At 40.5% G+C, this 25092-nt stretch overlaps 1 protein-coding gene across 4 annotated transcripts in view; it reads right to left on the bottom strand.

The window, feature by feature from the left end:
- rgs3a (regulator of G protein signaling 3a) overlaps positions 1 to 25092 on the bottom strand; it is a 119383-nt gene that overhangs the window by 80742 nt on the left and 13549 nt on the right. Inside the window, exons 2-9 of one of the 4 annotated variants that reach the window (XM_005459492.4) lie at positions 23059 to 23126; positions 9974 to 10055; positions 8856 to 8961; positions 7744 to 8176; positions 5230 to 5269; positions 4536 to 4867; positions 2954 to 3031; positions 249 to 360 (exon numbers count right to left, since the gene is read on the bottom strand). In XM_005459492.4, coding sequence (XP_005459549.1) covers positions 249 to 360; positions 2954 to 3031; positions 4536 to 4867; positions 5230 to 5269; positions 7744 to 8176; positions 8856 to 8961; positions 9974 to 10055; positions 23059 to 23073 — 1198 coding nt within the window. In that variant the 5' untranslated portion in view covers positions 23074 to 23126. Of the gene's footprint in view, positions 1 to 248; positions 361 to 2953; positions 3032 to 3289; positions 3431 to 4535; positions 4868 to 5229; positions 5270 to 7743; positions 8177 to 8855; positions 8962 to 9973; positions 10056 to 13476; positions 14304 to 23058; positions 23380 to 25092 lie in introns of those variants that run through there. The other 3 variants (XM_025908953.1, XM_005459491.4, XM_005459493.4) reach the window with 3 other exon arrangements.

Below are 25092 nucleotides of genomic sequence, written 5' to 3' on the forward strand. Positions count from 1 at the left end.
AGTCATAGCTCCCCGTGTTTATTTCTGGTTGCACAGCCTCTGTGTGCTACACTTCCTTTCTTACTCTGTGGTGAATTGTAAAGGTTTAGCTTTATAACATACACACACAGATTGCACACAGATTTTGGCTGTTATGGGACTGTTGAGAAATTTGTTGGTGCACAAAAGAAGAATTTTTTTGATCTATATAACCACCTCAACGTCTCAGAAATCTACAAATCACGGTTCCCGTGTTTAGGCTTACATACCCTCCTGGAGTCGCAGCTGACGGAGGTACAGGGGACTCTGAAGTACATTACATCGGCCTGGCTCACTTTCTCTCGTCACCAGCATTAGGTCGTTGTAGACAAACACAGTAACCTAAAAGACATGGAGGGTGAATATTAAAAGAGAAGAATAGGATGTTGAAAAGAAGGGGATGGAGGGCAGAAGGTGGTGAAGGAGAACAGGATGTGAGAATTGGGGGTGGGGGCGCATTACATCTCAGATGATCTCACTTTGGCTTTCCACCTTACAAAATCAGCCTGCAACCCAGTTAACTGCACGTACAGCACTGAATATTTGGCAGGTTTCACCCCCTACAGTTTTCCCCCGACTCATGTCCTAGCACAGGAAATGCAGTTCACACACATAGAGCTCTGGTCATGTGTATACATCCTCCCACATGGTGGTTTGGTGTCGGAATATCAAACATGCATGTACACTGACGTAGTCCTAAATGTATTTTTTATTAACTGAATGAGGCATTCAATGAGAAACAATAAACACCTTTGTAGTTGTTTAAAGCACACATACAGTTTATATCTGAGGGATTTAATTTCATCTTTTATTTTATTTTGTATTAAGAGACGGTAAGTTACAGCCCATGTCTGGCTTTTTGCTTCTGCAGTGCTAAGGTATAAAAAGTCAAATGAACCCAGAATGAAACCGAGCAGTAAGAAATCAAGATAAACAAGTAGAAGATTAAAAAAAAACAAAGAAACCACCTAAATTAAGGTAAAAAGACCTCTTACGTAAGCAGGTGCAAACATGCAGCGTAACACACATAAGCTGTAATTCGTGCAGATGGGCAACATTTGAAGACAATGCTTTTGCTTTGGTGGCTTCCTCTGAGGGGTAAGATAGCAGAGGGTATTTCAGATGTAGCCAGCATGTGGTTAGTGTGTGTGTGTGTCTGTGTCTCTCTCTGAGGATGTCTGTGTGTAAATCTGAGTGGGTGGAAGAGAATACTAGTAACAGTGAAAAGTAAAGGACAAAGTGCATGAAAGCAGCAGTTTTCACACAGAGAAGCACACATATTTAGTATGTATAACATTTGCGCAAACTTGTGCACAAAATCAAATATACACTTCAAATATTTACATTTTCCACACATACTTGCTGTCGCATTAAATCTTTGTATGTATTTGTAATTTTGTGCAACAAAAAGCTTTGCAACAATGTGAAGCTCGATATTTCACGCAACAATTTTGTCTGATTAAGACTTCTATCCATTTTCTTCATCTCTTATCCTTGAGCACTTATGCATTGATATCCCAGCCCACACTGAAGGAGAAGCGGGGCGCACCCTTTACACTTCTATGTTAAGCAGAGCGAAGCATTACGTGGAGAAAGCCAAATGTAATGTACCTATACTGAAACGCAGGGTCTCAAACAACAACATAACTGGCAATATACTCTTTACAGTTAAGTAAAGAATCTCATAAAACATAAATGCTCCATATTCTGTTCAAGAATATACAGAACTAGCATGCTTTGTAAATCAAATTAGTTAAAGTTATTGATAATATATATCTATCTATAATACAATACATCCTGAAAATCTGGTGATTTAATCAACTTGCATCTCTTACGTAAAAGATTACAGTGAAATCTTCCTGTTGTTTCACTTTGCACTAAATATGATGGTCTGCTTAGTCTTTGTGTTTGGCTATAAATGTTAAAGTGCTACATGTTAGTTTGCCTCCCAGACTAAAAGAGCAAAAGCTGGAACAACACAGAGAGATCATTAAAAAAACCAGCCTGTATAAAGTGGCAGAGTGGAGAGAAACTCCCTCTTGACAAACACTGCCTGCTAAATATTTGTTTTATCCATGACCCCAGAGAGAGTCCATTATTATACTTTGATGCCAGCAGTGGCTCCGCTTTACTGCGTATAGCTGAGATTATGTGACAGGGCCAAAGCTGAATTCAGCAGTGAAATACGCTTTTCTTTTACAGTATACAGTCCAGCCCACACAGACCTGTTTCACGAGCTTCTTTCAAAGAAAATATTTGACACACGAAACTAACACCTTAAATTTCCGAGGCATATCCACCTATTTTTGGTGAACTAGTTTAAAGTTATTGCAGTGATGTCATCATCATCTCATCTGCGGAAACATTCAAAGCTTTTCTTTCCATGAATCTACTCACTAATTGGGGTCATGCAAATGTAAGCCTTTTATAAGATTACGTTACCAGATCAGCGATATATATATACATATATATAGAGAGAGAGAGAGAGATAGATATAGATATAGATAGATATAGATATATATAATATATATATTTAAGCGAATATATATTTCGCTTAAATCCGGAATCAAGGCAGTGAGACGGCACTTTCACTTTGGCCAAATGAAAAAAACCACAAAGGAGGATGCAGCAAACCAACTGAATGCATGCCACTGGTCGGAGAGATCTTATTGTATCAGTGAAACGAAATAGCGCTTTGAAATATCGGCTTATGCATCTCAGAGACACCTTAAATGAAATCCTGCATAACGTTTTAGATGTTTTGATCAATAACTACATCCTTGGTGAGAAGATTAAGTTAAAATAAAAGCTTCAAGCTGGTGTTTTTAGGTTTTTAGACATAAAAAGACAGATTTTAATATGCATGAAAAATAATTAACAAATGCATGCATATGAGCACAGGCAAAAACAGACACTCTGTTTTGATGGCCCTTACCTTAAGAGAGTGGTGCTTGCTCTCGTGTAGTATCATCTCTTCGGATATGATGAGTGTTCGGCTGCAGAGGTCAAGAGGCTGTAACAACAGAAAACAACAGGCTTCATAAAGAAATGAGGACACAACATTACCGAATCGAGTTCTCATCCCGTTATTCATAACCAGCAGCTTTAAGGACATTTATGCTTGTAATATTGAGGTAAATAGTACTTGTAGAGTATTTTCCTTCTGCTTAATATTACCCTAACCTCTTAAACATATGTTGAGCGTTTTTCAACAAAAAATCCAAAAATATAATATTGCATCTGTCATTTGTAAGCTGAAAAGCTGCAGTACCAAATCCATTTTGGCTCCCAAATCCAATCGATCTGCTTAAAAGCAAAAGCAGGTCTTTTCTATGGAGGGAAACGCCGCTGAAACTGATTCTGTCGAGACAGAAAGCAAGTTGCAACTGAGAGGCGGTATGTGCGGTTGAGCACGACAAGACAGTGACACTTAAAATGAAATAGAATGGCAACGTGGGAGGAGGGGACTTCCTCTCAAGTCCAGGGTGTGACAGAGGCCCAATTCAACATGTGCAACATTTGAATACCGCGTGAAACAGGGTCGGGGCTGCGCATTTGTATACATGACTCTATATGAAGAAAGTACCAGGACGGTCAGTGTGTTTTCAGAGTGTGAAAGTCTATCGCAGCTCAAGATAACTAAGCCAGTTGACATGTCAGTGCAGGCGCAACAGTTATCGCACTGCGGTCAACACGCTGTAACGCACATGTGAAAAACTAAGCAGTTATTAAGTGATGATGCTTCATTTGACATAAGCTGCCTCTTTGGAGTAGCCCCACTTAGATTTGCCGTTTTATTCTGAAGAAAAGGAATTTTGAAAGTACGTGTTGAATTGGTTGCATAGAACTTTGACACTCTTTGATCCAAAATGTACAGCACAGAAAACATCAGCCTGGCATTCATACAGTAACACTACCGCTGTTAGTGCTGTTGCCTAAAGACAGAATGCAGAAAAAAATATGTAGATCGAGTCTGTGTTACGTGTGAAAAGCTCACGGATGACTTGCAAAACACGAGAACCTCAGACATAAAGGTCAACATATTTCCTAACTGCAAACCTGAAATGTCTTATTTCCTTTTGACACAAATGCGGAAGGGGAAAAAATCATATTCATCATATTTGGACAGCTTGTGAAAACTGTTTTTCAGAGTATCTCAGTGGCCTGTTAGTCTCATTTAATACCACAGAACAGGTGCATCCACAGCTCAAGTCCAGACTGGGGCCTCTGCATATCATTCTCTGCCCAGTCCCTGCATATCCGGTCTTATACTCTCTACTGAAACAATGACAGCAGCAGATCATTCAGAAATTATATCTATTCACTCTTTTGCCTTGGGTTCAAATGGCTTTAGACTGGTTCAGTAAAATCTCACTCTCAGCAGTAAGTAGAAGTAGAAGAGCAGGACTTCAGTGTATATAATACAATGCAATTTACAGTGTCCACTAAAATGTAGACAAAGAATAACAAACGATATTACCAAATCAAGACGTGCAGGCACATAAAAAATGGTGTACCTGAACAAAGATGGGGAAGATGAGGATCTTGGGCGCCAGTTTAACATATCCATAATTTGCGTGCGGAGCATGTGATCGGACAATGGTACAGTTCTGGTAGTTGGCGAAATTGGCATTCTGCTGCTGGTAGCTGGCTGCATTAGAGGAGGCAGGAGGCGCCTTTGATGTCTTCGAATTGTTAGATCGACGTAGGAAGCCGGTACGACTGGAGAGACCAACACCGCCACCACCGCCGCTGCCTCCGCCACCACCAACTCCACCCATACCTCCAGAAAAAGCACCGCTCTGCGGCTGAGGAACAGGAGCCTGTCGGGTGGGGATTAACCTCGCAGCTGTGGAGCAAAAAAGAAAGTGAAGACACAGATTGTGAACAGTACTTAAGATCGATACTGTTCCAAATATGATCCTCAATATGAAGATTGATGATGAAGGGAGTGCAAGAATGGAGACAGCAAGATTGTTCTGTTCGAAACAAACAAAATCCAACAAGAAACACAAGAATATAACGCAAAGAAATAAGTAATGTAGTTAAAAAAATAAGTATATTTTGGAGCAATTGTCCTTTAGTACTTTAGTTTGAGGCTGTTAGGTTGCCTTCTACAATAGAAGCTGATCTACAAACACAGTAGACCACTTAACAAAACAGTCATTTAATTTAAACAGATATTAATATTACGTACAGTACACTACTTACCTAATGTGCCCTGCTTGTCTGGGTAAACGGGCCTCAAGATCTGAAAGCAGAATAATATGAGATTAACATAAAATTAAAATCTAAATAAAACAAAAATGAAAATGTTAACAATCTAAACATTAATCTAGACATTCAAGAGCAATGACAAAGGTTAATGTATTAAGTTGTATCATTTCTAAATTGAATGTCAATTCTGAGCTTAACTTTCTATCCCGACACTCATGATGATGGTGATGATGATGATGATGATGCAACAAGACATATTTATAAATTATAAAAAGATCAACTGTCATTTTAAAAAAGTATGCTGTATACTTCACTATGAAATGCGGTTCTTTACCATATTTATTCGATACTCTTTGCCTTTCCTGTTTCGTGTGGGTGTGTGTGTGTGTGTGTGCCTTGAGTTTTTGTCTGTTTTTCTTTGACTATCCAGCCTCTGCATCGCTGCATTTTCATTTGTTTGTTTGTTTCTTGCATGGCATTCGGTTTAGTTTCTAGGACACTTTTGAGCCCATTTGAATTTTAGGCTGGACTCACTGAGGCAGTAATGGTTTCTGCTTGTCATAACATATCACAATCTAGTGAGGGTGTAAGGCTAGGAATCTGCAGGTGGAGAGGGATTTGGAAAGTCCCAAAATGTTCATATATATATACACATATATATGTATATGCCATTATCACACTTTTCTGCCTGTTTATTTGGATAACTATTTCATTTTCTTTAGTGCTGGTTTTCAAAGCGCCTTCTTTGTATCTGTGTGGTATGCCACTAACATGACCCATTTCCACAGGGCTTTTAGTATATTTAGCAAGGCCAAAAAAGAATCCCCTCAGTCTCTGCCTCCTTCTTTGTTTGAGATACAAGTTGCAGCTATTTGTAAGGGAGGCCAGTTTCACTGTGCTGGCATGTTCCTGTTTTGCCTGAAGCTGAAGTCTCTTCCTTCAATATGCCTATAATTTTTCTGAATTTGCATGTTTTCCCTCCCTTATAATTTGGTAATTTGGTACCACTGCCATTAACTGAACCTAGATCTGAAAAGGACAAAGGTGCATACCTCATGACGCACCCACAGGTACACATAGATTACTCACTCACACACACACACACACACACACACACAGAGCTTTGTGTTGGCAGACCTACAAGCAAGGACACACAGAGACTCTACGTGTTTGCACCAGTTGAATACAGTTAGTTAGTTTTGTGTAAGCTGAGCAACCATTAAGACACTTAGATTCATATCAGGAAAAGAAAGTCTCAAACCCATTCTGCATTAGTTAGTGGGTTAGTATTGTATGGTTAGCTTAGGAATTCAGATCAGTCTTTTTGATTTGTTGACTTTGCTTTATTTTGTTTTCATGATGAAAGCTTTTACCTCATATACAAGATCACTGAATGCAAAAAAAGCATGCTTAACAAATGTATTAGACCACCTGTCATAAAAACAAGGAAACTTTCAACAAAATTTCGTTTGAAACTGTTATTTGTAGGCAGATAACAAAATGCCAGCGCAGTGGACTTCTCTGGGGAGTCAGCAATGAATCAAGCATAACTTTTGACCACTAAAACTAATTCTTCTGCACAGAAATCCAAGTAGATAATTATAATTTGGCATCTTAATCAAAAAATAATAATAAGCTTTACTATTTTTCTGTTCTTTGTAAAATGCTAATTTTGAAAATGTATGGATAACTATTGGATAAATATTTAATCATTATTATTATTATTATAAGCATTAAAAATATAATTTGGATATAAAGAGCTTCTGCATACTGGTGAATTAACATTACAGAAATCAAATGATTTTGGTAAATTTCAATACTGTTAACACAGCACAGCTGTGGCTTAAGTGTTATTATTGGGTGGTGGTCTAATAAATCTGTTAAGCACTATAAAGTACATGCTGTATAAAATGTCATATACATGTCCTAATGTTCATGTACATGCATGTTATACAGACCCTGGATATTATGCAATGAACCATTGTTGCAATATGTGTTTTTTCCTTCTTCTTTCTTTCTCCTTCCTAGATGCAAGTGCTATTTGTTTTTAAAGAACTGCTTTGAAATTCTTGTGTCTAGAGAAAATCTGCTAGATAAATTAATTGAGGCATATATATGCATAGTTTCTCTAATATGAACCATGTCTGGCACGATGTAAGAAAGAAATACAGCAAAAGTTTCCCCATAATACAGGCATATAATGTGATTACCAGCTCTATTTTTATATGTTGTTTTATCCTCTTGGTTTTCAGTCTATTGCTCCATATTTACATGACAGTGAACTATATGCACAGTATGTAGTGTTCACGACATGTTATAAAGCATGAATCAGTGAGACAGCAGTAACCCAAATGGCCCAGACATACTGTACATACAGTCCATCTATCTATCAGCACCAGGGATGTAAGGTAAGGAGACATATCTAGGATGAGCCACCATATGACCATGGTGAGGATGAGGAGGACGGAGAAGATGATGAAGATGCAGCCCACCACCACTCTGCGGTACCTGGCTTCCAGGGTTGATGGGTGCCAGGATGATATAGTTATCCCCGTTGGATGCCTTCACTCTAGTTCCTTTCAGAGTGGCAGTGTGAGGATGGTGGAGGTGCCGCGGCTTCCCGTCCAGCTCCTCGGCCGACCCTCCCTGGGCCCCCCACGCCAGGGTCCCCATGCCTACACTGCCGCTATTTCCAGCTTCAGAGCCGTTCACCAGTAGCCTGCGTGCGGCAGTGGCACGGTGGTGGGCTGGGAGTGGCGGCACAGCTGGGGGGGTTTTACTTGTGCCGACATCTGGTACACGTCTACGGGTTGGGGGTGACGGGGCGTCATAGTTTGAGGTGGAGGGTTTGTAGGAGGGTCGGTGGATGAGGCCCTCAAAACTAGGTTTAGCTGAAGGACCAGTTCGCCACACTACCACTGTGATTTCATTGGCGCTGTTCCTGAAACAAAGCAAAGTAACGATGGTTAAGAAAAGCCAGACAAGTGGAATTTACATGCCTCAATTTGCACGGCAAAATTAATTATATCTATACTGTACATTAAAAGTCAAAAACAAGAACATCTGGATGAAAAGCAAGCATGAAACCACACATTTAATACGCATTAAAAAGAGACTCTTTGATACTTACTGCATGTCTGTAAAAAAATAAATTCCAATACAGAAATAAACCTACTTTAATTCATTCTGTTTTTAAAATAAACTGCATCACTGTATGAATGAGACAGCTCATCGAAAAGAAAACAGAGGATCAAACCCTTAAAAGTTTAACTAAGATTATGCTGTTGAGTGCTGATAAATCACTGACTTCATAACGTGTAATTGCAGAGCTATTCCCACATCGCTTCAGCGTAAATGGATTTCCTTTTGGTTTCTGACAATCTCAGCTTCTGAAATGAAAGCTCGGTAAACACCACAGGCTTAGCTTAGGGGGCCGCTCACATCAGAACAGCTTAAACTGATCTGTAACTCAATTTGGATGCAACAATTATCTCTGAAAACCTCTAAACCTCTCTAATAACTTTCCTAATTTTCATCCTAGAGTTGTGGATATACACATGAAAGGTTATTCTGCAACATTTAGTTGCGAATAAGCCTGTTTTTGTTTGCGTTGTTTTTACCTTATAGCATGGGCTAAGTCCACACACTTCCACTGCTCCACTGGCTGACCATTTAGCTGCAGGAGAGTGTCCAGCTGCTGCAGACCAGCCTGATCTGCTGGACCCCCTGTCGAAGTAAAAAGATGGAAATAAAAAGTTTGCATCATTGCATACTCTCAAGAACCATTAACACACACCAGAGCTGTAGCTTGTATTTTATGTGCTAGTTTGTTTCTTTAGCCTTGGAGATTCATAATGGCAAATCCCTGCAGGGCATAAGCAATAAAATCATGACCAAACATCAAAATGCTAGTTTTGAAAACTTTTCACACATTATTAGCTTGGGACACAGCATCTTAATTAAAGACATGACAACTGGGAAGACACTTCCCAACGTGGGGGCTTAACTCCAAGGTATCTATCTGACACTCAGCCTTGCTATCAACTGCCACACTCTACCGACTGAGCTGGTAATAGTGGTCATTTTCCGAGCCCCCCCACTGCACACACTGATGATGTAACTTCAAATGCATCACGTAATTATGAGACACCAAATTAAAAGGGCAATCTGATAGCTTAAGGGGGCATACTAATAGCAAATGTCAATAGCAGTTGAGTCATCAGCTGACCAGACCTTTGCTTCCCTGCCCTCTTTCCCCACATTTCTCTTCTCTCTCCACTGCGCTATTGAATAAAGGCAAAATGCCAGAAAAGGGGGAGAGATGTCAAACTCAGGTCAATCAATGGGACACAAAGGCAAACAGAGTATTTACACAGCAAATGTAAAATGGAACAGAGGACAACACCAAGCCATTTCTCACTCAAGAAGGCCCCTGTTTTGACATATACAATTTATACTATGTTGTTTAGCACTACACTATTTTGGCATATCCTCATGTCATACAAATACTATTAAAAACAGAAATCTGTCATTGGCAGTCAGTGAAAAAAACATGGAAAAACCTCAGATTTCGATGTTGAATCAAACCCGTCCATCAAAAATATAAAAGGCAGGCTCAAAGAAAAGTGCAGCTCTGTTTTGTCATGTTTCCGAGCATTTAAAGACCCACAGTTTAAACAATGGGTCCTTTAGGAACAGTTGGGTTTCGTGTATCTAACAACGTGCGTGTAAGACTTGCCTGGATCAACAGCCTGTACCCTCACAGGAGAATCCGAGCAGATGGTGAATCCGTATCCATCCTTTCCTCGAAGGATGGTCACCTGCAGAAAACACACGCGCACAACACACAGGCATGAGCATTTTGTGATACGGTGATAGGAAATCACTCTCTCCCCTGCTACCTGAGAAACGAAAAGTAGCACGTAAGCAAAATGATCAACTTCCTTCCTCGCTACGGGACAATTGGATTTATGATTTGTATTCTGCTTCTACTTCCTGCTAAAACTGTCTTGACAGCAGATTCCCGTTGAAGCCAATTAGCTGAGTTAGTGGGAAAAACAACTGTTGAGATAAAAAGATTCTTTGTCCATTAGCTGAGGGAAAGGGGAAAAAACAGTCAGACTGCCAATTAACTTAACATTTAGCCAGATTTTATATATGCAGTATACAGAGGCAGCTGATGAAGACTTTAATTTCCCCCCATTAATGTAAAAAGTTAGTTTTATATTGCCAAAATAGCTCCATAAAATTCAATACAACAGGAAGTTCATGAATAATCACTGCAACCTACTTCATATTCAGTAAGATTTAACCTTTGAGACTTTGATGGTGCTGGTAAGAACTGTGAAGTTGTGCGCTATAGCTATTTGCAGGGTTTTAATTCTGCATTAATAAATAAACATGAATGTTTCGAATGATCGATACGAAGTGATTTTACTGGAATATGTTGTCCAATCAGGTTTGCAGAGTAGAGGAGAAAGGACCAATATTTGTCCACTGAAAAGTATCACATACGCACACAGACACAAATGCTGATGGCTCTTTCACATTGTCTGTCTGTCTCTTGTGTTGCCAAACATTCAAATACCTGCACCCGAAAGTCTGAGCCAAAGTCAACAAAGTTCCATCCAAAACATCTCACTTTCCATGTCATCTGCTGAAAACCGGGGGGCCCAGAACACACAGACATCCCCGCTCGCTCGCCCTTTCTTTCTTTTTTTTATTCCTACAGCAGAGCAAACATGTACTTGCTGCTAAATTACAAAGTCTGCCCATGAGCGGGATGCAGCAACTTGGAGAAATACACTGATTATTCAGGGGCCCGAAGCTCGGCACGACCCTGAAATGTCGACTACCATTGCGGTTTCTTATAGTCCACCGATTTTATGCCTCATGTCACCATATTCCTTTAACCTTGAGTCACTTTAATCTGTCTCCTTTTCTGTCTACCTCCAAAAATACACTGCTACAAAAAAGACTTTCATGCCACAGACAAATACGGCATACTTTGTGGCTGCCCTAAAAAGAAAAAAAAGCAAATGTGACTGAGACACAGTTTTGTACACGTTTCACTAATGTGCCAAACATGCATTTTTAGTTGTTGTCCTTCCTCAGTAACTGAAAAATACAAAACACTCGCCTTTGGAGCATCCATCCAAGGAGAATATGTCAGCGCAACCTACAAAAAACACTGTGACGTTTAAACTGGTGCACTAATGACTCCATATCTTCACTGGCGACTGTGACAACAGTTAACATAAGTTCTTAAACTAAATTTAATTCAGTGCTTTGTGTGCGCAGGTCTATATTTTTGTAGGAAGACAGCAATCAAATTCAATCAAAATCAGTTAAACACTGAAAAAGAAACCATCTCTCTTCACCTAAACCAGGATTTGTTTTGTTTTGTTTTTTTACAAAAACACTATGAAAGGGGATAAAACTGATCACAAACTAAGCTGATTGAAAAGTGAAAAGGAGGGCAGAGGGACTTTTAGAAAGTGGAGGAGACCGAACAACGACAAACAGAGGAACAGCTGGTCTGAAGTAAAGCATTTCCCTGGAATTTAAGACAAACAACAAACCACCAATAAACACTTTGAAAGAGCAGAAACTGAATACGTGACAGAAATCCGAGAAAAGCAAAGAATGCGACTGACAATGGAGAGAAGTGCGGCACAGACTGCCAGTCTGCTATGTCTCATCTATCCGTTTCTATCTCTTCCTTGTTCAGACACTTGTCCTTTTTAAGCAAGCTCTCAGAGCTGCCTAATTTGGATTGATTCATCCAGAATCCGGAGCCTTTACAGCGTTAATTAAATTTGTAAGCATAGCCGAGTCCAATCACTTGGACTACCTCTGGTCTGTTTTAGAAAGCAGTCTGATGTCCTTTTTTTTCACTTCTAAATGAAATCAGGAGGATTATTTTTAGAAAAGAGGAGCCTGGAAATAATCCATCAATGATTTTTCATATTTCGGTCCATCAATCACAAGACGTATTAGTGAGATAAATGAGGAAAAATGAATGGGACATGCTGCCAGCATGCATTAAATATTTAAATTGTATAAGCAGGGTTTTACTGATGAATTAATAACTCAATCATAATGAGTAAGGACTAGAATAAAAAATAGGATTTTAAGTTAGTTGTAACAAACTTAAATGAACCCAGCAGAAGAGTGCTCATGCATGTGCTTTTCTTTTTTTTTCACTCGTCCTTGCGTGACCCACAATCAACATCAATATAGATCACCATCTGATGACTACATAACATTTGTAGGCTTTTGTTTCCCATGTCATTATTTTTAATGAAAATGAACTTTGTCCTTTCAAAAGCCTTTTTTTCCCAACTTCTTGTTTTTTATTGTTTTCAAACAGGTGTGAATGATTTAAATCATTTGCAAAGTTTTATTACTAACCCCTTTATTTTATCAGCCCTGACATTTTGTTGGAAACAGTTTTGTATAACACTCACCTTGTTTACTTCCAAAAGTGCAGGAGAAAGGGTAAGTAAATCAAACTTACCAATCACATACGATATTCATATACGGCTGGACACTGTTATCTGGGTCAGTATGTTCACTGACTAAAGAAAGCAAAACGCACCCACACCCTTATCTGACTAATGTGTCTCAAAATGAATTTCCAGTCATTATTCTTTTAGTCTCGTTAGACACTAAATGTTGAAATCTGATTAATCTTTATTTGGAGTCATTAACATTATAGTCTTATATTCTCAGATCTGATTGAGTAATTTTGATCTGTATGTTAAATGTGTACAAAAAAGTTTCAGTTCATATCATTCTAAATATGTGTCTCCTGGGTCTCTTACCTCAAGAAAAACAACCCCCCTGCCCACCCCCACACCACCATATCGCCTGCATTTGCTCGCAGGCAGTTGTTCTTCTCCTGGCATGTAGCTGGAAGTGCATTTTCTTTTTTTATCAGGGTTCAGTAGCGTGCAAACAAGGATGTTTCCACTTCAATATTTTATATTCTGCTTCTGTGTTAGAAAGATCAAAAACTATCTATGCTGCTGGAGTGTTATAATTCTGGGAACTTTATTCATCTGTTGCAGATAAATTATGAAAGCGCTGTTCCAAGATCAGAACTATTAAAACTGTTAACTCGTGTTTCACTCGCAAACACGGGTTGCAACTGTACGGCTAAAGAACTCCCCATTCCCACTCCCTCTTCCACCACCGCCTTCCCTTTCTCTCACTTCTGTTACTTGAACTCAGACACACCTGAGGCAGCCTACATCCGATGCACAGGTGACACAGCCCGTGGATGGTGTGTATTACACCACCTCCTCTTCCTCCTCCCTCTCCTGTGTTCAAGTCTGCAGCCAATACACACACACTACGACGGTGACTCTCCACCTGGCCGGCACTCCTGCAGCCCGAGTATCGCCAAAGCTTCCTTTGTGCCGCTGAGTTTGTTCTCCTGGGGCTTTGCTCCGATGGCTGGGTGGACTTTAGGGTGTTATGGATCATCTTGGCGGTGACAGCTGCCCAGACAGAGGCTGTAGGGAATTTAGTATTGAAATGTGCCCAGGTGACAGTCCAGTTTAGGTGGCTTTAGGTGGCAAGAGTGTCCCTCACCTTGCTGGGTAACAAAAAGGAATCTGTGGAAGAGAAATGCTCCTTGGATACTTCTGGCGTTCACGCTGCACCAGCTTTGCCGTAAACGTGTCTCAGTTTCCAGGTCCTCTTTGCAAAAACACTGCCACTGACCTCCAAAGGCACTTTTCCACGCAAAATCTATTATTATTCTGACTCCAGTCATCAGTGCAGAATCATCTTTTTTTGCCTCTCTTTGTACCTACAATTTCATGCCAACCTCAGCTTCATGTGTTCCACTTCCCTTTCTCGCTCAAAACCTTCCTCTCTTCAGCTCTTTATCTTTTCATCTCGCTTCTTTCTTCTTCCATTTGTTGTATCCTGCACCACGCGGCCCAGCTCCTCGCCCTGTGGCCTGAACAGCAGAAGTTGCAGCAGTGCCTGAGATCAGCTGTGTGAGTGTGTGACGGCGTCATGTAGGCGAGACTGGCGCTGGCTCGGCCCGCTCAGGCCACACTGTAGCTCCTGGCAGGGGCGCTCATGGGAACTCTTCAACAGCAGAAGAATAGGAGGAAGTGCCTCCCACCGCCACCCCCCTCCGCACACATACACACATGCACTTATGCATACCTCGCCACCCTGCTGCTTGAACAGCTTTGTGTGTCTGCCCCCGATAAGGCCAGTTTGTTTCCTGAGTCGACACTGTGAGGTTGTGAAAGGTGCTATAGAGCTGTCCCTTGTAAATACTGTATATACTCTGCAGTGACTAATGCAGGCAGCGCAAGTGAGACATGTATGAATAAGACCATGAAAGGCAGGACTTTTAATAGGCCGGGCCTGAGCCTGCAGTTGTCGCAGAGTTAAACTCGGACCACATGTGGACTGTAAACGGAAACGTGTCTGATTGCTCTCCACTTTTGCGTGTTACCAGTTTTAATGACCTCATTTCCCGGCAAAACATACAAAACACAATGACAGCACTGTTGTTTAGGGACAAGCTTCACTCTCGCACCTCAATCAAACTTCGCACCTCATCGGACTCTTTCCACCGTACTTTTTTTTTCCCATACTCCCCAACCTCCGTCCAGACATTCTGCTTGTTTGTTATGTTTTCGACTTCCATATTTCCTCTGCTTTTCCTTTCAGTCGCTCCCCCCTCGGCTCCAAGCACACGGGACGGAAATTCGCAGGTCTGAGAATTCCGAACAATCTCCCCTCCTGCTCCGGCTATCCGAGCTTTGCTTCTGTTTTTGTTTTAAATATCCGTATATCTGGGAGAGAGGTGGTCATCTGCAAAATAACAACAACAAATGCCTCAATAGCAGCGGAGGGAAAAAACCTGTTAAATCACGACTGCGACAAAGGCTGTCTAACCCTTTACAGCCCCTTTAATTCCCAGCTTGCTGCTTTTTCTTTTTAATCGTCTGAATATCTGGCTCGAGGAAAGAAACACGGACAGAAAACGAGTGGGGTGAAAGAGGAGTGCTGCTGCACTAGTCTGTACAGTGTTAATAAAGTGGCAGAAAAGGCCATTGTTTTAAGATCCCTTCATGCCAATAGTGATGGCAGCTTTTCCCTGTTTGCCTTTTGAAAAGGGCGAGGGTTACCCGTCAAGCACACAAAAACACTTTCTCTTTCTTTCACGCTGCGCTGTTCACCTCTAAATAGGCAGAAGGACGGATTAGAGGGACAGAAGAAAAGGAGAGAAGAAAGCCAGTCTTAGCGAGAGGAGTGAAAGAAAAGTTTGAAAAGCTTGTCTCGGAGCCAGACAAGGCCAATCTGGTTTTTTTAGTAGTGTGGGATCTCTCTCCCTCCTTCTGTCTCTCTCTTTCTGACCTGAATAAACAGCTATCAAAGGAAGAGACGTCTTCTGAGCCAGTGAACACACGATGGGTCTAAGACCGAGTTCAAGGTCACAGCTCGAGTTGCATTTAAAATTCAAACAGTGGGAGTTTGGCATGCAGAGTCATAGCTGCAACTACAGTTACAACATTTTGAGGGTGACACTGTGCATAACCCTGAATGGAGCAGGCCAATGAACTTCAAATTGTTTATTTACTGTATGTTTAGGGGAGAAACTACACAGGAACAAGGTAAAAACTTTCAAGTAGCTAGTGCAGATGCCATCATGAAACTTCCCCAGCAGCTTATTTATATTATGACAACACATTTTTAAAATAAAGCACATACACTATATTTATGCAGTAAATGTGCAGTGCATTATGGATCCTTTCTTTCCACTAGTCTGAAAACCAGATCTCAAAACTGACAAAAATGTGTTTTTCTCTGCAGTGCACCACCTTAAATCGATCAGTTACTCACGTCATCTGTTTGAACTGTAAAGTTAAAGAGCGAGAGGCAGATTGCAGATATATATGTCTCACACATTTAAGTGATGGAACTACATGAAATCTAAGGGGATCAGCAAAGTGATCACAGTTCTTACTTTTAATGTCACTCCACTTGAACTGAAGTGGAAGACTGCTCTGCTCATCAGAAGCAATTTTAGGGGTCGAGTCATGACACACGGACAGTTTGCTCTTCCCCCTGAATCATAGCAGGACAGGGTTGCTTCTTTCAGATTAACAGAAGTTGAAAAGTATAGGAAAGAACAACGATAAGCTTTTGTACGCTCAGCACCTTGCGGAGAAGAGAGGAAGGTTAAGAGCAGCCAAGTCCCAAAATACTCACAAAAGAATATTTCCTGGCAATGAATCCAGCCATTCTTCATTTTTTTTTCAAAGACACAATCCAAAAGAAGAAAAAAATAAACTCTTTCTCATCTATTCAGCTCACCTCACCCTTCCTGCCCATCTTTCCAACAGACAAAAGTGTCAGACCCATTTGCACAGAGACGGTTTAAAAGCTAATGGTAGCTGACAAGCAAATTGATGTGAGGGGACATGTTGTCCAGGGCTCAACTATTGTTAATATTCATGAACTGTGCTCACTGTCATTGCCATGAGCCGATAGCCTTTTTTTTTTTAACCTGTAAACATAACTGGTAAATGCTGACATGGCATCTCTGCCTCATGTCAAGTCTTAAATCTGTGCTTCAGATGATCATTTTTAGAAAGTGAGAAAACAAAGAAAACTCCAGAAAGTCTGAGTTTGCAGCAGCTGCTGCACAGATCCAGCATTATAAGTCCAATCATGAACTCTACAACCCTCTCCAGGCTTCACAACTTAGCTCAGCACTGAGATTGTCCTCATCAAGATCACTAACAAATTCCTCAGTGCAAAAGATGGTGGGTTTTCAACCCAACCACTGCCTTTGATATTGTATGCTGCAGTGTTCTGCTCACCCACTTTACCCAATGCATGTTTGTGGCACTGCCCTCTCCTGGTTCCAATCATACCTCTCCAAAGGAAATCAGTTAATTACTATCAGTAAGCCCCCCTAGCTTCTCTGTCCCAGGGTGTTCTCCACTGCTCACATCAACACATCAATCTAAATGCCTCCACCTCCACAACACCTCTTGTCTCTGGGTTTCATTTTCTAATCCTCTTGCTAAAAACGCTCAAGCATGCATTTCTCTTTCCACCTCTGAACTTCTGTAATAAAGTCCTGTTTCCTACTGAGTTCTTGAGAGGCACATGTCTATCACACTCCTCTACAAGACTCTCCACCTCACCTGCAAGCCCTTCTACCGTCTTGTGCCTCAGCATCGCTCTTGCCTCCTAACCCTGTGCTCCTCAGACACAGGAGAGGTGCCCGTTTCTCTCCCCAGGCTGAAGCCTGTGAGAGACAAAGCCTTCTGTAGCCACACTCCAATTTATTGCAAAACTGGGACAGTTTAAGACTTTACTCAAACCCCACCTTGCATCCTCTGTGGATTTTGTTCTAGCTCATTAGGCTTGATTATTTTCCTGTGGGTTTTTTTTCCACAAACCAGCACATTTGTTTCTAATGTGCTGGTTTGTGTTTTATATAACAGCTTTTACTCTACATTATTTCCATTAAGTGGCCACAAAATCTTGAAAGGCATTTTTATAAAGTAACCTTATAAAGGAATTATTACATTTATTATGTGACCATTATTATTATGGTGACGGTGCTTGCTTTCTAACAAGCAATTTTATATCTTTAATTTTACTTCAGTACAATCTGACAGGTAAACAGAACCCTCACCTTAACTTTACAACAAATTGGTAACTCAAAATGTCAGATTTCAAAAGATCAAGAGCATTGAAATTGCTTTAGTTTTCAATTTAAGGCATTGCAAGAGAATTTTATGATTTTGTTTTTAAGAGAACATCAACATTTTCTCTAAATATCACACAAATCAAATGCTGCAGTCATCACAACATGCCCTTCCTATGATTATTAATCCTAAATGCCAACAACACTTTCTTAAAAAGCAGCACCAGCATTTCTGAATACATTACAGGGACGTTCGGCTCGCACACCGCAACACACATTATGAAACACAGTTTATCTTCCAAACATGTTAACTAACTTAATTTATTAATTAACTAAATGCACAAGAACCACAATACGTGCGAAGGAGTTGTGAAAGTGTATTCAGTGGATGGAAAATGCTCTTAAATAGCCATGTGCTTTTTCATTGCTGTGGTACATTCCTTTGTGTATATCAAGTATTATCTTCACCAACATCTCTATCAACGTCTCCAAAGCCTTTTAATGAGTCCTGTGTGAATCGCTGAAGGTATTCATGTGCAAGGCCCTTACCAAACACTGAAAAATGTTTGAGTTGGTGAAGAGAAGGCAGTTAATGATACCACAGACCTCTTTGTTTAGTAGGGGACAGGGGCGAAAGAGAGGAGAAGGATGCAGAGGAGGATACCACAGTGAGGGAGGAAATTAGCGGTGGTCTGGAACGGAGCAGGGACATGGCAACAGAAAGCGAGTACAAAAAAAAATAAAAAAGGAGAAACTCTAAAAGGCTTTTCCATTCTCCCCTAATTTAGTCTGTGAATGTGCTTTCCCCCCTCCCTTAAGTCTCCCCTGAGACTGTCCCACACAAACCGCACAATCATATGTTACTCTGATTCACCCGGAGATAAAGAGGAAGAGGGAAAACAAGAATGAAGGAGGGAGGAGATGAGAAGGGAAGAGGAAAGGACCTTCTACACATGCAGAAGCCACAATGCCCTCAATGACCTTAAAAGCGACTCTTCCAGCAGTGTAGGAAATGCAATGTATTTGTAAGTTTTGTTTGCATATGTGGAAAACAAGAAGATATAGAGAAGTACTTTTTAACCTAAACGATAGAAGGAAAGCATGTGAAAGGTGAAACTAAAGTTACCTCCTCTGTCTAATCCTGTGCAATAACTCTGATTCTCTACATAAGCGCCATATGACCACTGCTTTTCACAAAGCTGGCATCCCGGCGTGTTTCTAAAGCAACATGGATACGTTTTAAGTGTCATACTGATCTGCTGAATAGGTCTGAGGGGCTTTGTCCACTAAAGCATTTTTTGCCAAGTGAAAACGCCAGACGTTCTTCTGAAAACATCCAGCTGGGAGCGCTTGAGAGCGCTTTAGGGGGACAGCGTTTTTTGTGGGGGTGGGGATTCAGCTTAGCGCTTTAGTTGCCACGAAACGGAATATCCACAAAAGTAATATGAAGCAAGCACCTGACTCCAGCTGACTGTTGCTTAACTCGTGGATCCCGGGTCAACAAAACTTGACTCCAAGAACTGTTTCACTCTGAGCAAGGTGTTCATTTGGGGATGTCAGGTAAAGACAGGGCGCCAGTAAAAGTCCTCCAGTGTTTTTAAGTAGCCAGTGAGATATTAGTCCAGCACCTTCTCCACTGTGGCCTGATGGCTAGGTAAATAATAACTGAGCGTTCTACCCAAAGTTTAATTTGTGGCAACCTGAAAAAGCATCCAGTTTGGAAGAAGACGCTGTGGGATTTAGCATCCTGTAAAAAACGCAGCCCTCAGCCATTGCAAAGTGCGGTGGGGGGAAAAAAATTGTTGGATACAGCCTCAAACTGTCAAAATAACTACAACGTTATTGATGATTTTTGATTCACTACATGCAGTTTGTTGATACCATCAAGATCAACCAATAGGAGTCCCCTTTTACCTGATGTAATTTAATAAATCTCAGAGAAATTAACTTTATAAAATGATTTGGTCTAAAAAAAATTGCTTGTTACAATGATTGTGGTTTGAGAAACCGTCTTAACAAGCACAGGCGGAGCTTCCACTTAGGATCTCCAAAAGTTGAATCTGTTCATCTGGACGTAGCGTTTTGTGGGACGTAGCATTTTCTCCCACAAAACGCTACGTCCAGATGAACAGATTCAACTTTTGGAGATTTACTTTCCTGGATGATTGAGAATGCATCAAGACGTTCCACTTAGGATATTCACGGTGTCTGGAAAGTGGAAAAACATCCCTCTTTTATGCAAAGTGTAGGGTTTAAAATCTGCATATTAACATGTAAAATCTGATTTTTGTTAGCAGCAGATGGTTTCTGGTTGGGCTTCCAGTACAACTGGTCAATTGCATTTAAGCAGGCTTACAGGTTATATGCAGGCAAACAGTGTGTTTATAGAGCAAATGATGGAATGTATTTTGGGCCAGGGTTGAATGATAGCTTAGCTTCCTTCTTTTTTATCTGCATCCACAAAATGACCCATACACAGAACCAGAAGTCTTGGCCTTTGAGTCGAAGCCATCGTATGTAAGCCAATGGCAGCCAAAGACAGAAGCAGACTCAAGTGAAAAATCTGAGATAAGATCAGGTGGACAAACAAAACAACAAAATATTGACTTTCAACTTAACAGTTTGTTTACTTTGTCCAACCACAAATTAACACTGACATTTATTAATCTTGACCACAATCCTCCCTAAACCACAAACAAGCGCTTTTTATTGTAGCCGAACAAAATAACTCATCTAACTACTGAAAATTATTTAACGCAAATCAGTGTTTCCCTAAAACTAACCTGCCTGCCTACTTAATTATTTACCACAATCAATGAGTCATAAAATTAATTAATACTATCTCTCATTCATTGCACTGCCAAAATAGTCACTATTACTTGTTTTATTTTTTCAAAGTTTTTGTCTGCTAAACAGTCGGTGACCAACTAAGGACTTTTTCTTACAGTAGGCCTCTGTGCCTTGTATGCATGTTTTGTTACACTACTACTTAGGCTCAGGTACTGTGGGGTTTTCTGATGACATGCAGCGTATTGTACATTTGTACTGAAAGACAATTCATGTAATCTGCTCCATACATTGAAAAAATACAAGTAACTATCTAGAACAAGCACCTGCATTACCATTACAGGATGCATTCTGGAAGGTGCTTGCAGCAAAGCAATTTTATGTCTTATTTATTTGCTGCATAATTGCTATCATTTGGGATAAAACAACACAAGCACCATCTCTGATGTGACACAAGACGGTCAAATGAGTCACAGAATAGAAGAAGAGCCAACCAGGGGCTTCCACTGGCAGCAGTAAAGTAAGATTATTTATATATTTATTTTTAAACATAATAACCACTTTTCACATTTATTAAGCACATTTGACTTTTTGGGGGTCAGCATTGATTCATCGGATATCTTAATTTTGATTTTAAAGCTAATGTAAAAATTACACACTGGATGCAGTGTAAACCAGTTCCAACATAATAAATATATATTCCATCGCTTTCTGAAATTGTGAGAGTAAAAAAAGCTTATTGTAATGGACTGTGATAGACATTATTTGATCAAGGTGCCTTTCAGAAAATGGATGGATGGAAACTTTACTTGTATTCAAAAAGCTCTTAGGTTTCAGTTTCTTAGGAGCAGAGGTCTTTGCGTGGCCATGTGTCGGTGCTAGCTTAGGATGTCCATTAACCACAGGGCTGGAGGTGCTACATACGGTTAAGTGCAGACAGGTGTAATATTTTTCTTTGACAGACATCTGAGAGTTACATTATCTGACAGCAGCTTTAAAGCCAATGAATATGCATATGCCATGTCTTAATAACACAGATGTAATGATAGCTTAAATAAAAGCATCCCTTCTAGTAGCTACAGTGTTAGTAACCCTTTTATGCTAGCTTGTTCAGGTCAAGGAGCACGTAGCATAGGTTGCAGCCAAGCAGTGAAAATATTCATTCAAAAAAGTTCCCAGTAGAGCTGGCAAGAGACCGCGAACATCTTACATTATTATACCTTCCTACTGAAGGCTACCACTGGACGGTGCAAAGAAGCTTCTGCCAAAACCACATGCCACATGCAAAACCATCAGGGAGGCAGCAAATGGAGCACAAGGCCAAGAACAAAGCAGTTAGCGTTCCAAATAGGGTAAAAACAGGAAATACTCAATAGATTGAAAATGCCATTTGTGTGTCCCTTAGGAGTCCCAACTGTGCTTTAATCAAATAAACCCCTCAGGTCTTAGCGTGTAGGTTTTTCTTTTCATGTTGCTTTTCTTTTTCCTTGTTGCCACTTCAAATGGATAAAAGCATCCTCACTCCCTCTCCAGCAACTTTGAGGACGCTTGAACTCATTCATTTTTAATACTACATGGCAAGAATGTGGAAATACAGAATACTAACTACAAAAAAAAGACGTAGAACTGGAAGTGCACAACGTGAAGGTCAAGAGAGGCAGCGTAGAAAGGATTTGTGCTCTCCAAGAACAGTTAAGAAAAAGTGACTTCTCATCTGACTGCACAATTCCTCCTTTTGCCTTTGTAATGACAAACAATTGCACCGCTCCACAAGTGAGTCACATGGAAGCGAGCCTTTTGACAAACATTGTCTTTCAAGAAATGACATCTCGCTTCACTCACCCCTCAAAGCTTAAGCGAATGATTCAATTAGTTGCTATGGTTGCTCAGAATGTGCAACGTGGAATTTCATGCAGTAAATTTCCCTTACTGCAGGCATGTTTATGCATGATGACTTCAGTGGATGTGGTATAATGTCACGGGTCAACTACTTTGTGTACATTTAACAGGCCTATCCGGTCATTGCACACAGACATGGAAAGCCAGTAAATAAAAGCACACAAGGACACATGCAGCTGCTGAAAATGAAGGACCACAAAAGTTGTGCACCTGGATGGAGAAACTTCCAACATAAAGTGACAGCAACAGCATCATTAGACATGTATATGGACACACATGTGTATGCACTGCATATGCTATTAAAGTTCCAGAGTGTTTCTGATGCAGTTCACTCACACCCAAACACAGAGCAGAAACAAATGTAAGCACAAGTAAGCTTTACACACACACACACACACACACAACAAATAAAGTAAGAAAGGTTTTATCACACTTACTGTTAAGCATTGCATATTCTCAGGCCGATTGGTCTCAGGGGCAGCACCATGGTTTGACAGCACAGCCTCTGAAATGTAGACAAAGGAATCACGGGCTGAGACAGTGCCTTTGGAGCACATTTCTCCCTGTGCCAATGCAAAATGCCCCGCTGGATGTACAAAAATAAAGTCCTCAAACAGTTCTGAGAGTCCATAAAAGTCGCTCGCATAGATAACAAGCAATTATGGCAACAGTTGTCTGGAGCAGCCTTTGCTGGGCTGGGAAACTTCAGAGCGCACATAAAAGGCAAAAGGAAAAAAAAGAGAGCAGAAGAAGAAGACAGGGCAGCCGCGAGAAGGAAAATCCCGTAAGATGCGAGGATCCAACAAACTGCCCAAGAGAGGAATGGAAGTGAGAACAAGTGAGAGGGAGGGAAGAATAGAGGGAGGAAAGGAGGGAGGGGTGAAGAAGAGAAAAAGAACTCCTCTCTCACTCTATTATCCGTCTGTCACAGGGCTCCTGGGAAGTTGCTATGGTTACAGGGACTCACGCCTCAGTGTCCTTTTAACTATAGCTCATAAAGGCAGCATTCAGCTTTAGGCCATGATGCAGATCTCCCTCACGCTCTCTCTCTTTTTCTCTTTCTGTCTGTGCTTTTACTTCTGTTTACATCTCTCGCTTAATATGTACACCTTTCCTTCTCAGTCTCTTTTTTTGCCTCCCAAACTTCAGACAGAGCAACCCATTCGTCACCCTCCAACCACTACCATCATCCCTTTGTTTGATGTGTCAATCCCCCTCCCCTTATCCCTCTCTTTATACACTTGAGTCACACCCCTACCTCTCGCACCGTAGGAGAGGCGCGATCCTGTCTCAGACTGAAAATTTCAAAGTTTCAGCAAGCTCAGTCCAAACAGTCCCAGCGTAAATCAAAGAAAATAGCTGAGTAACCACTGATTTGCATTTTCTCCACACTTACACATTTCACTCTTGCAATTGTGACATATTAGTAACTAAACAAAGGTCTGTGTCACCCCTAATTTCTTTATTTTTTCCTATAAAATGGGAAATAGATGCAGTAAGTTGTTGAAACATGTAGCATACATAGAAGTACAGTATGTAGGGCAAAAACAATGTTTGTACAATTCTGACGAGTATGAAAGTCAATACTCTGTATGATCACCTTTATTCTTCAACACAGTCTGAACACCTTTAGACAAGCTAAGCAGTCTTCAGGAATAGTTCTCCAGGATTCTCTAAGGACATTCAAAGCAGTTCTTTGGATTTTGGTTTTGCCTTTTGTTCTGTTCTTTGTCATGATGATCCCACACTACTTAAATAACGTTGCAGTCCGAGATCTGGGGAGACCAATCCACAACTGACATTTTCATTGTGTATTTTTCTTTCCAGGTATGTTTTTAATGTATTGTGGTGACTTTTTTATGAACGTACTATATGAAGCTGACGCCAATCAGAGACTTTCCACATGATGGTATTGCACAGCAGATCAAAATTTGACTGTACTTTTCTGTGTTCATAATTCAGTTCTTTTGACGAGATGCCCAACACCACTGGGTGAAATCGACCTCCAAACCATGACAGAGCCTCCACTGTTATAAAGAGTATTATAAAAACAAAAATTTCAAATGCTACTGTAGAGTGGGGTTTTTTTTAAGCCCGCCCACCACTTCTTCTTTTCAGACGCACTGCACATTATCCCAAGATATGCCAAGTAATTTTTAATATTAAAATATTAAAAATTCTGCTCTTTGGAAATCACCTTGTTGATGCAAAAGTACTGTTTTATGCCTGTCAGACTGTGTCATCTGTGGCATTTTTCACAGATTCAACAAAAGAAATGGTGCATAAAAACACAATTTAGTATAATCTTGAGTTTAGTTCCTTTTTATGCTTGAATGGTTCATATGTCAGTGTTAGGTGGCTTAACAAAAAAAACATTCCTCTAAAAATGGTTTGGTATAAAGACTGGAATGAAAATGACTGAACTTCAGAAAACCAAGAGAACTGTAGCTTAAGACCGCAATAAAAATGAT

The sequence above is a fragment of the Oreochromis niloticus genome, linkage group LG7 (assembly GCF_001858045.2).
Source record: "Oreochromis niloticus isolate F11D_XX linkage group LG7, O_niloticus_UMD_NMBU, whole genome shotgun sequence".
In the NCBI taxonomy this organism is placed as follows: domain Eukaryota; kingdom Metazoa; phylum Chordata; class Actinopteri; order Cichliformes; family Cichlidae; genus Oreochromis; species Oreochromis niloticus.